This window comes from Citrus sinensis, chromosome 9, assembly GCF_022201045.2.
Source record: "Citrus sinensis cultivar Valencia sweet orange chromosome 9, DVS_A1.0, whole genome shotgun sequence".
Classification (NCBI taxonomy): Eukaryota; Viridiplantae; Streptophyta; class Magnoliopsida; order Sapindales; family Rutaceae; genus Citrus; species Citrus sinensis.
The window spans coordinates 16,082,558-16,097,784 of NC_068564.1; the positions used below are offsets into that span (position 1 = coordinate 16,082,558).

General features: G+C 30.7%; 1 protein-coding gene across 1 annotated transcript; it reads right to left on the reverse strand.

Annotated features, from left to right (window-relative positions):
* Nucleotides 1–1,826, reverse strand: LOC102616171 (UDP-glucuronate 4-epimerase 6). Its single transcript, XM_052433696.1, has one exon. It carries the CDS (start codon nt 1,738–1,740, stop codon nt 310–312), a length of 1,431 nt encoding a protein of 476 aa, XP_052289656.1. The 5' UTR covers nt 1,741–1,826; the 3' UTR covers nt 1–309.
* Nucleotides 1,827–15,227: the final 13,401 nt, after the last annotated feature.

Here is a 15,227-nt window from a genome sequence, read left to right on the forward strand (position 1 = left end):
TAAAGGCAAAGAAGAATCTTGATTCTTGATGTAATTAATGACTGTTGTTCATACAAATTCTTTTTTCTAAATATAAATCCAACGGCTAAGATCTGCACCCATTCTAGCAGACCCCACACCACATTATTACACTTGATTTCACAGATTTAATACACAGTTATCTGTTGTATGTATATATCATCAGCATCATAACATCTACATCTATTCTGCTACACACCATCAACAGCTTCCAACGATTGATCACCACAACAATATAATTTAATTCACCCAAAAAATTTAGAAAAAAAAAAACAGCCATATGATTGATTATCAAGCGGACTCATCGGGATGCTGAATAGTAGAAGTAGTAGTACTAAAACCATTTTCCTTTTTTACCCTCGGTTGAATCCCATAATAACTAACGTACCATTTGACGAACTTCCTCAGGCCGGCAGCCAGATCAGTGGTGGGCTTGTACCCGAAGTCTTTGTAAGCCAAGCTCACGTTGGCATGTGTATACGGCACGTCCCCGTTTCTCGGCATTCTTATCACATGCTTTTTGGCCTTAGTGTTCAACAGATTCTCCAATATCGACACCAATCTCCCCACGGGCACTGGCGACGTGTTTCCGAGATTGTAAACTCTCAGCTGAGCGGGGCCCCGCTTCTTCCCCCCGCTCCCCGTGCTCTTCCCCGCCGTGTCCAACGCCCCGACACAGCCCTTCACTACGTCATCTATGTATGTGAAGTCACGCGCCACCTCCCTGTCATCTTGCGTCTTGTACACATCAATGGTTTTGCCCCGTAAGATATCTTTGGTGAAGAAGAAGTAAGCCATGTCGGGTCTCCCCCAGGGGCCGTACACGGTGAAGAACCTTAGGCCCGTGAGGGCAAGACCGTAAATATGGTTGTAAGTGTGGGCGATTTCCTCCCCGGCTTTCTTAGTCGCCGCGTACAAACTCGCGGGCTGGTCGGTTCTGTGCGACTCGGAGAAGGGGACCTGGGTGTTGAGGCCGTACACCGAGCTCGATGAGGCCCACACGATCGACGGCTGAGGATTCACCGATTTGCAAACTTCGAGCAGGTTGACGAATCCAGCGATGTTGGATGCCACGTAAGATTGCGGATTCTGCATGGCGTAACGAACCCCGGCCTGTGCTGCTAAGTGCAGTACGTGGGTGAAAGGTACAACGTCGAAAAGCTTTGTTAACAGGGGAGCGTCATTCAGGTCCCCTTCGACGATGAAGACTTGATGCTTTTGAAGCAGCTTTTGCCTCGCCCGCTTAAGCGACGGATCGTAATAACTGTTGAAATTATCCAACCCCAAAACGCCGTCGCCTCGCTTTTTGAGAGCGAGGGAGCAGTGAGATCCGACGAAACCGGCAGCTCCGGTGACCAAAACGGTCATCCCGTTGGGGCGGCGAGGGGTGGCAGAGTGGCGGACCTGCTTCTCCCACTCTGCCCCGCCAGTGGAAAAGGAAGAGGAGAAGAACGAAGAGGAGAGAAGACTGTGCTGATGAGTGAATAAATTACGTGGGTTATTTTTATTATTACTGTTATTGTCACCACTCTCACCAGTATTGTCAGAAAGTGGAGGGTGATTGAGTGTGAAGAAAAGGATTAGAACAAGTGCAATCAGAATTGTGGCACGAAAAAAGAGTTTTGAAGAAGAGTGCAACATTTTTGTGACATGTAGCCTCCGGAGGTAACTGTTGTAGCGTTCTAGCTTAATGGTTTTGCTTGTGTCTGGCGGAGAAGCCATTATTGGGATTTTGTTTGTTGGGTTTATTGCTTTGTTCTAAACTTTGTGAGAGAGCCTCTCGCTAACAAGATTATATTATAAAGTGACCGACGAGTGTGGTGGACCAAAATGGGTTGGAGACCACTTTCCTTTTCCTCATTTCCTTTGCTACTTTTAAGGGAAAATAACAATTGCCCCCTCGCAGTTTAACAAAATAGCTACAGAGACTTCCTTACTTTTAGAAATGATCTGCAATAAAGTTGAATCACTGTAATCTCAAATAGGATTGGTAAAATTTCCCAAATTCTGATCAAGATTCGGGATCCCGACCCATTTAGGATGAATTCGAGATAAAATTTTATCTCAATTTACTATTTGGTCAATATTTGGGATATCTGAAAATTTTTATCAGGATCCTAGATGCCCCAAAATTTGAGTTTTTAAAAATGTATGATTATTTAATTTACTGAATTACATATATATAACATGCCGGTTATGATGTATGACAAGTTATTTTAATTAATAATATGTATATGACATGTATGTCATGAGAGTATAACATGTCCTTTCTTCTTTTCTCCTTTCCTTTGTTATTTTTAAGGGAAAATAACAATCACGTCTTCGTAGTTTAGCGAAATAGTTACATAGACTTCCTTGTTTTGAAAAATGATGGGAAATTTACAAGAATAACCTTACCTAATTTTTTTCTATCATAACTAGCCAAATATCTTATTTTTGGACTAAATTACCCTCATCACTTTCATCAAATTTACAAATGCATGCCACTCGATAAAATCCAACACAACTATAATGCTCTCAACCCTAAACAACTTAACAAACCTTCATCACTCTCAATAAATCAACAAATTCTATCAAACAAACATTGCATAATTGAAGATATAATCATCAATTGGAGAGCTTCTTAAAGTTAGTTTATGCTCTTACACAATATAAACATTTAATCTATTGATTTTATCAACTAAGTTCGAAATTAAAGTGGGTTTTGTTGCAAATGTTGTTATTTTTCATTTATAAAATAATGTGATTTGTTAAAGTACTTAGTTTGAGTTGAGAAATGAAGAAAAATCATTGAAAACACAGAAAAATCGGGCAAAAAATGAAGCCCAGAACAAGTGAGACAGGTAGTGAAACAGGTGCCTGTCTCACATAAACACACTGCGTTTATGTGCGACAGGCACATATCACACTGCATGTCGCACATAAATCCACTGGGTTTATGGAGTATATGATTTGTCTCGTCGTAAGCTTCAAAACGGTATATTATATGTCTAAAACAGACACATGTATCCCAAATTACAGCTTTCGAAAAATATCTGAAATTTAGTGAGATATGCATTTGTCCCACTGCCTGTCTCACCAAATTTAGTGCGACAAGTATTGGGACAAGTGTCTGTCACACATAAACCCATTGGTTTTATGGAGTATATGATTTTGGATTTGATTTGTCTCGTTGTAAGCTTCGAAACGGTATATTATAAACGGACACATGTAGCCAAAGTTATGACTTTTGGAAAATATCTGAAATTTAGTGAGATAGGCACCTGTCCCACTGCTTGTCTCACTAAATTTGGTAAGACAGGCAGTGGGATATGTGTCAGTCTCACTTGTTCTGGGCTTCATTTTTTGCCCGATTTTTCTGTGTTTTCAATGATTTTTCTTCATTTCTCAACTCAAACTAAGTACTTTAACAAATCACATTATTTTATGAATGAAAAATAACAACATTTGCAACAAAACCCACTTTAATTTCGAACTTAGTTGATAAAATCAATAGATTAAATGTTTATATTGTGTAAGAGCATAAACTAACTTTAAGAAGCTCTCCAATTGATGATTATATCTTCAATTATGCAATGTTTGTTTGATGGAATTTGTTGATTTATTGAGAGTGATGAAGGTTTGTTAAGTTGTTTAGGGTTGAGAGCATTATAGTTGTGTTGGATTTTATCGAGTGACATGCATTTGTAAATTTGATGAAAGTGGTGAGAGTAATTTAGTCCAAAAATAAGATGTTTGGCTAGTTATGATAGAAAAAATTAGGTGAGTTAAATTCAAAAATTGCAAAAGTTTTAAGGTTATTCTTGTAAATTTCCCAAAAATAATTTGCAATATAATTGAATTACTACAGTCTTAAAGGGCATGATTGACTATTTTTAAGAATAAATAAATCTCTATTACTATTTCACTAAATTATAGGGGTTATCACTGTCATTTTCGCTTGTCTTAATAACCTCAGCTTGAGTAATAATAACTTTAGTTTTTCGAGAATAATTACAGGAAATTTACACCAATAGCCATAAAAATTTTTGGCTTTTTTCATCTTAACCCCCCAAACAAATTTCTATCAACATTAGCCATAAAAGAACTTTTGAGACCAAAATACCCCTCTCTCTCATCTCTCCCCCAACACTCTCTTTCACCCATCTCTCCCAAACCAAACAAACTCCCATCATCGGCGGTAACATCAGCCCTCGTTGGCGGCGGCTTCATCCCTCATCGGCATCCAATCTACCATCTACAGTCTTCAACAAAACTTAGGTTATCTATTTTATTTATTTTCATTAATACATAGTGGTATGAGTTATTTTCTGAACTTGCTCGAGAGTTTCAGTGAATTGCAAGTCGTAGGTGAATCTGGCGACATGTGCCTATCGCACCAAGTTTTGGTGTGACAGGTTCCCTATCGCGTAAAGCTTCGTGCGACAGGTAGCCTGTCGCCAGATTCACTCACGACTGGCAGTTCACTGAAACTCTCGAGCAAGTTCAGAAAATAACTCATACCACTATGTGATGTCGATTAATGTTGGATCCGGATAGATTATGATCGGATTTCACTTTTATCGTTGCCTTTTGTCGTCGCCGTTGGTTGATGATTCAAGAGTGGAAAGCTACCTTTGGTTTAACGAAATGAGAGAAAGAAAGTTGCTTTTGGTTTGTAAAGAAGGGTAATTTGAGGAGAAAAGCGTATGTTTGGCTAATGTTGATAGAAAAAAATTGAGAGGGTTAATTGTGAAAATAGTAAAAATTTTATGGTTATTTTCATAAATTTTCCAATAATTACAGAAATGTCAATGCGTTTTTGTATTTTAATGGAATTGTGAAAATGTTGCCAGCTATCTTGGTCTGTAGAAAAACTGGCTTCCATGTGATACAAACGTGTTCTGATGTAAAAATATTAATTGAATATTTCTGATATTTGCTAAATTTATAGGCTATATTGCCCACTCATTTCATCATACACAATACAGGGACACCATTTTGAACAGTAATTAATGTAATCATGTGACCAAAATTTCATAGAATCTTCCTATCTACTTCTTGCTCACTTAATTATAATTTTCCATTTTCGTGCCTTCGACCGACAAAAATGGGTTTGCCCTATAATATGTTCTTAGAAGGAAAAAAAAAAAAGTTTTAATGGTTATAGGTTAAAAAATAATTTTGCACAAGTGGGTTGACTTGTCTTCATTAATTTACGAAGGTGCTTAAAAGCTCTGTAATGGTAACAGATTATGCAGTTAATGTGCATGATTTTTGCTTAAATTAATTTAGTTAACGAAGAGTTAGTTAATAAATCAAGATTGAATTAAAGTCAGAAACTGTTGCCGACTGCCCATAATTTCCTTGAAAGTTTCTGCAATGAATAGAGAAATTGCGCGTCGGTGGTCTAAATCCTCTCATCATCAACTTTTATAATGCAATCGGTGAGCTGGATTTGGAGCTTTGTCCCATTTTTGTCAGTTTACAGAACTAGTTGGCCCTATTTTTGAAAGGTTCCTTCGGCAATGGATAGGCACAAACTATTTTTTGTTTTTTAGTGGTAATTGAATTATAAAATAAAGGTGTTCATCGCTTATAACTCTTAATAACTAATTATCGCCACTTCGGCCTTGGTCGGAGTGGTGGGCTGCTGCCCTCACAAGCATATTATTGGGTAACGTGCATATTACTGCATTGTGAGGGCAGCGGTTCAAGCCCCCACAAAAGCATTTGTGGGGGCTAACGTGCTTATTTGTTTAATATTTCAAAAATTTCCTCTCCCTCGTGCAATACGAGTGGAGTATGGACATCCCTATTCTATAAGGGATTATTTATCTGGGCATGTACTTCACAGAATTCAATATAATAATATAAGTCCCAATCATGTATTTTTGATTGTAAATATCAGTGTAATATATCTGCTATAATAGCAGTTGTAAATATCTGTGTAATGCAGTAATATGATGATTAATCAGTATTCAAAAAAAATAACTAATTATCAGGATTATATATAGGTGATAATTTCATGTCATCTACCACATTTGTAGGCATATAAATTTTATATTCCAACTTTACAAACCAAATCAGAAGTCTTACTAAACCTCTTAATTTATTTATGTAGTGTTGCATTGTTTATAAATTGAGTCACTTTCATATACCTCTTAAATTAGCGCTATAGTGTTTCAGTTTGGTCTAACTCTATGATATTTAGACCAAAAACTAATTATTAGACTATACGAGATAATACCACATCATCTATCACATTCATGGAGATATAAATTTTATATTCCAACTTTAAAAATTGATTATTGCAATTAGACATCTTCTTGAACTTCTTAATTTAATTATGCGATACTACAGTCTGGATAATGAAGATTCTGATTATGAACTGAATCTATTTTTAAGTATTTCTTAAAATAATTCTATAGTGTCTCAATTTGGACCAGCTCTAGACCCAAAATAAATTGAATTTACTTCTAAATATTAAAAAAAAATCAACCTAAGCAAATCAAATCCTCAACTTAAAACATAAGGCAAGGTGTCCACCACTCAAGTGGTTTCCTTTAAAGGGCATACTTATTAGAAGTTTTTAGTTTAATAATCTTAGTCTTTTTTTTTAAGAGTTAATACATTTGTTAAAATTAAAGGGCAAATTTATTAGAGGTTTTCAATTTTATAATCTTACTTTTTTCTAGAGTTAATACACTTGTTAAAACTAATGAGAATAAGTAATTACATTTTGTGAAGTCAGATGAATTGATTTCAACTAAAGTGTGTGAACATAGAGAAATGACAGAATATCCACTCCAACTTGGCCTCATTCCATATAAGAGTGAATAAAAATTGAACTAATAGTAAAGTTGTCACAATTTTTGAATAATTGACAAAATTTACCTAAAAATTTTTCTTGTTAGAGTTGAGATGGAGTTTTTTTTGTGGGAGTGCATATGATTCGAGCATTGATTTTTGAAAACCACCAAAATATAAAATGAGATAGTGTTCATGTTACAATACCACTATAGCGCACAAAATAACAGTACTGTATGTTATGATGATACTTCCAAATATCATTTTCTATAGTTTTTTTTTGTGAACTTATTATTTCTTTAATCTTAATTACCACGTCAAAGTCTACTAACACATTGACTGCATAATTATTTAGCAGTACATGTGTGTCTGAATTGGCCACCGACCACTCCCCTTAACGGTTAGTTGGATATAATCGTAATTTCGATTAAATTAAAGGTTACTTTAACTAGAAAATTCGTTGTGCTAAAATCTTAATTGCTATCCCGACCTCACACTTAATTATATAACCGATGAAAATAAAAACTTGATTTAATTTTATTATTTACTTAAAAATTAAATTCATACCCTTAAATTTAAATATAAAAAAATACAGATTTATTTAGCTGTAAAAATTTAACCAAAAAACATACATAAAAAGATTGGTGTTTGTTATTGTAAATAGTAACATTTGGAATCTAAGTGGTGCCGTTACTTGTTTTTAATTGTCACATGATTTAATTTTATAACTAAAAATTAGTAAAAACGTATGAGTTGAAGGGCGTAATAATCAAAATTCAGAATCATACCACTTAATGGATTATTACTTGAGAATTCTAACATTACCATTTAACAAAATCCATTAAAAAGAAAAAATCATAAGAAAATTACAAGAAATCATTTATTATTGATAAAAAGGAATATTGATAAGCATAGACTTCAGATGATGTTTCATATAATTAATAGATTACAGATGTATAGTGTACACTCAATATTTATAATACACACACACATACATACACACACACATATATATATATATATATATATATATATATATATATATATAGTGCAAATGGATGATATTTATTTTAGTAATATATAGTGGACGTGGATGGTAGATGTTGTGTAAAATGTGAACCACGTAGTGGGACCTATAGTTTATATCCTAATAATTAATCTAACGAATGTGAAATGTGACTCTCCCTTCCATATCATTCCGCGAGACTTAGGTCTCTTTATCACATGGGAAGAGGGACAGAGGGCCATAGGCTTTGACATTTTAACTCACACATATGATTCTATATATTATATTCTATTTGATAATTATTTGTGATTATATATTTACATTACTTTGGAATGACATGTGGAGAGTTGCCATGCATGCCTTGCTAACGAAAGTGGAATGGCATCATTCATCCACACCCCACCCTCACAAATTACATATATATATATATATATTACATTCTAATTTAGGGTTTCACATTCTTTGCGAAGACTTTCTTGACTAATTAATAATATTTTTATTTTATATTTTAAGTTTTTGTTTGGGATTCCAACTTTTTGAGTTGGTATGAGCGTTTGGAGGGAGGACTAGTTCAACACCGTAACCGTTCAAAGTCAATGGAAATTTTAGTTGTTTAAAAATTAATTTGAAATCATGTAGATTGCCTTCTGTTTCTTTGTTTTTTTCTTCCTTTTTTTTAAAAAATTTCATTCTTATATTTTTGGTTCTTTTTTTTTTTTTTTAAATAATTAAGTGACATGGGAGAATTTGGAGAAGGGGTTGACAATGTAGCATCGCCAATAGAATATTAACTAATTAAGTAGTTCAAAAATTTGTTAAAGGATATGATTGATTTTCTATGTATAAGTGTTCACTTCAATATTTTCAATGTTAACTCGTTTTGATAAAATTATAAATTTGAGTTGTAAAGGCTTGTTCTTCAGCCCTTATTTAATAGTTTTATTTTGTGGGTCAACCAATTCTACTAAGGTAAGATCCGTGGCTGAACTTTCTTTCATGGCACAATTATAAGCGGAAGTATTTTGTGGCTTATTTTTAAGCTCTTGTAGAAAGAGGCAGAGTTAAGAGAGAGAAACTTATTGAGAGGACCAAAATATCAAAGCGGAAAAGATAATGGGCCAATCTATAATAAATGAATATAAGACGAGCGAGAATGGCATAATATCATTAAAGATAAAGGGGCCAAAATATGAATATATATATGTATAACTAAAATTGCGATTAAGGCTCCGGTGTCTGCAAATTACTTATTAAGATTTGTCTAATCAATGGTTTGATAGGCCGTTACTTACTAAAGCTTTTCGGTGTTCAACTAAAATGTTTTATGGACCCCTTGCATTTTCTTTAGTTTATAATATTATAAATATAGCAATGATGATTTAATCTAAGATCTTAGATTTTATTAAAGTTCAGAAAAAATTATTAAGTTATATAATTTAATAATATAATACTATTATACGATTAATTTATATGGTTTAATAACTTTTGTGGACTTCAACAAATCTAAAAATTTAGATTGGAACATTTCATTTCTATATATATGTTTGTATGTGTATGCGCAGGCTATTGAATATAGGAAAGACAGCATAAAAAAGTTAAAATAAGGGAAAGTAAGGGAATTTGATGAGCCTTAAAGAAGGCAAGAAATGTGACACAATCATGTGGGTGATAAGGAAATGTTTGATAATGGTAATAAAAAGACACGCAATTTTAGTTATTTTCACCACTAGACAAGATAATTATGCTTTTAGGGTAATACTAATAAAACTCACAATACTACTCTCGATACTCATTTTCTATAATTTTTTATTACTTTAATAACCTTGAGTGAAAATACTCAAAAGTTAGAAGGACAAAATAAATTAAAATAATATATACATCCAGTCCATCACATTTCATAAATCTATTGATTTTCTTTTCATAAATTTTTGACGAAAGTAAAGAGAAAAAAGTTTAATGTTAATAAACTTGCTAATTAATCATGTATTGAAAAATATAATCATTGTGTTTCTGGGAGTTAGTTACTAATAGTTAGTATCCCTATGCGTGCACTTGGTGTAAAGATACAGTCATTCAGATGCAAGAGGAAAGGATATGCAAATAAAGTCCTTTGATCTTTTCATGCTTTTGAAGTTACAAAATTTAAACATGGTTTGATAAATAATGAATTTTCTCTTCCTCATAGTTATATCATCACTATCTTACTATTGTGCACCTCGACAAGAATTTTTTTTCCTTTCTTTTTTTCTCTTCAATCAAATGATGGGGATCAACTCAAAATTTTAATGTATTTTCGGATGATATAAAAGAGTTTTTATGACCATTTTTAATTCCAAACTTTCCACTAACAGCAATTTGTTTTAAATGGCAAGGAAACCAAAAAAAAAAAAAAAAAATCCACGCATGGATTGAGTCTTTGAGAAGAAAGAAAAAATATGAATAAAGGGGTAAATCGGAATTACTTTTAACATTCAATCAATCTTAAAAGGAAAAATATGATTTTTAAAATTTAGTAATAGATGTATTGAGAAACTTGATAGTATTTTTGTAGGTCAATGCTTTTATTACATGCAAGGATATTATAAAATTTAAGTCTCAATGATTTATATTATGCTTTTCAAAAGTTGAAAAAAAAAGAAGAAGAGTAGATGCCATGTGGAGTCATTTTTAACTTTTTGACCTTTTTCTTTGTTTCCCCTATCAATTGAAGCATTGTGTTAATTGGTGGGACTCCCTTAAAGTTATACCTCATCTCTGCCGCAATTGGTTTTTTTTTTTTTTTCGTTCCCATTATCATTTTACAAAGTACTTTTATGCTCATTATTTACAAGAAATTGGTCCACCTAACTCGCAACAGTTGCAAGGTACCACTAATTTTATTTTTTTGTGATTTCAATCCTTAATTATTGGATTTAATAAAAAGATGATTTCAATGGTGGAGATTTGTCTATTTGAATATTATTATTAACATTATATTCCCTGATATTTATTAAAAACTCAAAAAAATTAACGAGTTAAAATTTTTAGCACATAAGTCCGAATTGTTTCAATTTTATATTATTTAATTAGTAGTGAGTCTTAAAAAATAAATTTTATTTTTAATATTATCCATTTTATTTAAAAGAATAATTTTTTAATGTTACTTATTTTTTAAATAAATATTATTTATTTTGATTTTATTTAATATTATTTAAGGCTTATTACTATATTTATTATTTCAAAAAATTAAATAATATTAAATAAAATAAAATAATCAATATGAGCCTTAAAAAATAAATATTATTTTTTATATTTTATATTTTTATTTTATTTTATATTATTTAGTCATAGGCTTATTAGTATATTTATTCTTTGAAAAACTAAATATATTAAATAAAATAAAATAATCAGTATTGAGTCTTAAAAAATATCACTTTTAATCAATATTATTTATTTTATTTAAAAGGATAAAATTTTAAAATTATTTATATTATTAAAAATATTTATGATTTAATATTATTTTATTTTATTTAACATTATATAGTCATAGACTTATTATTATATTTATTCTTTCATAAAACTAAACAATGTTAAAAATTAATATTATTTTATTTAATATTATGTAATCATAGGCTTACTATTATATTTATTCTTTTTAAAAAATTAATATAAAATAAAATAAAATAATCAATAGTGAGTCTTAAAAAATAAATATTATTTTTAACATCATTAATTCAATTCATTTAATATTATTTAGTCATAGGCTTATTGTTCTATTTATTCTTTTAAAAAGCTAAGTCATATTAAAGAAAATAAAATAAAATTTTAAAAGGTCACCAGCCATAAACCTATAAATAAATAATATTAAATAAAATAAAATTACATTTTAAAAGGTCACTAACCAAAACACATAAACTTAAAAATAACTATAAATAAAAAGGAAAGTAAGGGGTTAAATGAAATTTAACATACAAAAATTAAAAATTATAGCTGATCTAGGATCTTAGATAATAATGCTAATTGCTAAAGGGAGTAATGATTTTGCAATGGTGACAAAAAGTTATTTTCCATTGTTAAACAATAAGAAAGCGACATCTCTATTTCTCGATCACCATAATGTCGGCAGAATACCTTTGTGAAGCAGAAGCTTCCACATAATGTTATGTCATATTTTCAAGTCACTGTGAAGCTTCCACATAATGTTATGTCATATTTTCAAGTCACCGTGTGCTGTTCAACTTTGGGCTGCAAAATGGCATTTTTTAAATAAATGTTTTGTTAGTTGTTCAAACTTCAAACATGGAATGATTTGAGGCCAAACATATCGCCTGAATCATTATCCCATTTTACTATTTTAGATGTGAATGCGCAATTCTCAGTTGAATTCTTTTTGTTTGTTAATAATCTAAATATTCTAATGTTAAAATATGTACAAGAAATAATAATAATAATAATATATTAAAGTCCCTTTCGAGGTCTACTTAATTGGTTACAATATATTCTTTTGGATTCCTCAAATCGTTAGAAATTATAAAAAAAAAAAAAAAAAAGAGTTGTTTTGACATTTTTAAAACAATTTTATTGTAAGGATATATAAATTACGGGTGGGAGTACTAGTCTAATTCTTCTTTTAATTAAAAAAAAAAAAAAAAAAAAAAGGAAGAAGAAGACGAAGAAGTAGACTTGCCGTGATACTTCTACAAGAAGTACGATTAATGAGTAATAACTCCGTTTCTCAAAATTCTGGAATCATCATCCACGTGTTCTTTTGAGGAGGAAATATAAAGTTTTTTTTTTAAATGGATATTCAAATTACACTTTGCATTATTAGTAATGTGAAAATATTATCATTGAAATTAGTACGTATAAAAATACGATTTTTTGAATTCTTATATTTCTAAAGACTAGTTTTCGGTTTGATCTATTTAAACAAACTTTTTAACCATTAGCTTGTTATCTTGAATTTTAAATTACTTTTGTGATGTTTATTTGTTAAAATAGAAAGGAAATGAGAATGAAACATCATATGAGATCTTGATTCTCCTAGGGGTTGTGAGAATCAAGTTTCCATTCCTTGAGCTCATCAGTCAGTTAACCTAAATTTTGTAATTTCACTTTTGCCCTCAATAATCAATTATAATATTATAATATTATTGTTAATAATAATAATAATAATAATTTTTAACAAAAATAATATTCATTATTATTACTTTTAAAATAATAATAATAGTAATTATTATTATTATTATTATTATTATTATTGTTAACAATATTTTTCAATAATAATAATTACAATTATTATAATAAGAAATAAATAATAATAATAATAATTAACTAAAGGTATTTTAGTAATTTAAAACAATACATTCAGTTTTTTAGACGAAGTAAACACATTAAGAATAGTACTGTTTATTTTGATTTCGATCCCTATATTCAAGTAAACAACTTATTCTAATTCTCATTTCTCATTTCTCATCTCATCTCAAAACATTCTGATTCCATCACATTTTTTTTTTCCCCTTTTGAGAGGAGAGGGTTAGTTAAAGCATTAGCAATTTGATATTCAATTGGGAGACAGGCAATCTCAACTTCTTGATTTGCCCACTTTCTCTATAAGAAAATGAAGATCAAAATCAATGTGTTTTCTTTGAAGAGTGATACACTAGATTTGCTAATGTTACTGTTTCACTTATGCTGTCACTAAGAATGATTATTGAAGCATATGAAATTTGGATCCGGAATTTTGCCATCCCGACATGGTTCTAAGGGGTATAAATGAACCTTTGCTGTTAAGAAATCCAGCATTGTTGTGCAGATATTAGAAATGCTTGGATTGCGAGAGAACTAGTTTAACTTCGTTTTTGATGACTCATATCCTAAAAAGGAATTTCAAATTCCCCAGATCTTTAAAGGCAGAAGTCTTGCTTAATTCTTTAATAGTTTCTTCAACCTATATTTTGCTTACATTTTTACGAGTAAAACAACATTTATATAATTGAAATACAAACTTTATATCTAAATTATTATGGCATTCAAGTGGTTTTCATACAAATTATGAATTATCATATGGCTGTGAACTGTGAAGTGATGAGAAAAGTAAACACTGCTTTTTTTTTTTTTTGGCTGAGAAAAGTAAACACTGCTTGAAACAAGTTAAGATCTTTTTTCTGAATGACACAATTTAAGCTGTTTATTATATTAAAAAATCAGCTTTATTTTAGTCTTGGTGTCGAAGACCTCGTAATATAATCACTGTAGATAAAGGGGAAAAAGAAAATGACTCAAATGAGAGTAATACTGTAATTGGTGAGGAAAAATACGGATAAGCTAACCTTAACTAAGTGACAGTTAATTTATTACCTAAAATCAAGAATTTATTATTTGACCTAAAATCAAGCTTAAGCTTATAAATAATGACACAATAATAGTATTAAAGATAAGTCTTAATATTTAACCTAGGTGACATGTTGACTAATACATAAGATAAAAACTCACATATGGCAAAAAGGGAATAGACAGAAATGTGAGCCAAAAATTCAAGAAAAAAATTAAAATAGATTTTATACATAAACGGAATCTGGTTTTACCTAGCTGACCAGAGCTTATTATATATTTAACGTGCATGAATTCAGCATGCGAAGGAGAATTGATGACACACGTAAAGTAAAGCAATTGTTTTAAACGTAATAAGTATATAAAAAGGAAAAGGTCCAAATAGTTTATGACAATGGAGTAACTTTCTTTTGTCTATTAATTTCTTTTAGATATCAAAATGAGTCAATAATAATTGTTTCCCAGTTCACTTTCACTTTCATTTTTTTTTTTTTTTTTTTTTTTTTTGGAGTCAATTTGACAAAGGCAACATGGAAAGAGACGTGAATATTTTGAATCATGTGATGGGAGGCCCACGCACATGTATGGGCTTATCACCTGCTTCCTGTCAGCGCATTCAAAAGGTGACGATTAGAAGAATATCGAATATCGCATATATATATATATATATATATATATATACACACACATGCACTTTCTGGGGCAACTCAGACTCAGGATCTTTAGCCAGGTAGGACCAACCGACCAAGTCATAAATTTATCCTATATGTGTACTTGAATGTTCAAACTGGTTTAATTAAAAAAAAAAAATTGTTCATAGTGGTTAACTATGATTTTATATTAGACTAAGATAAATTATAATTAATAAATTAAAAACAAGGGATTCTACTAGAATGTCGGTGCAGATGAAGGAATAAAACTATACATGCATCAAATAATGCAACATCAAAATTCTTGCTATAAACAAAATGGATATATTTAATAAAATATTTCTCCATCTCCAGCTCCAATTAAAAAAAATTAATTTTCAAAGGTTCTAATGTAAGAGTAACTTAACTATAAATGATAATTTAGTTATTTTATTTTAGAAAAAAAGAAATCT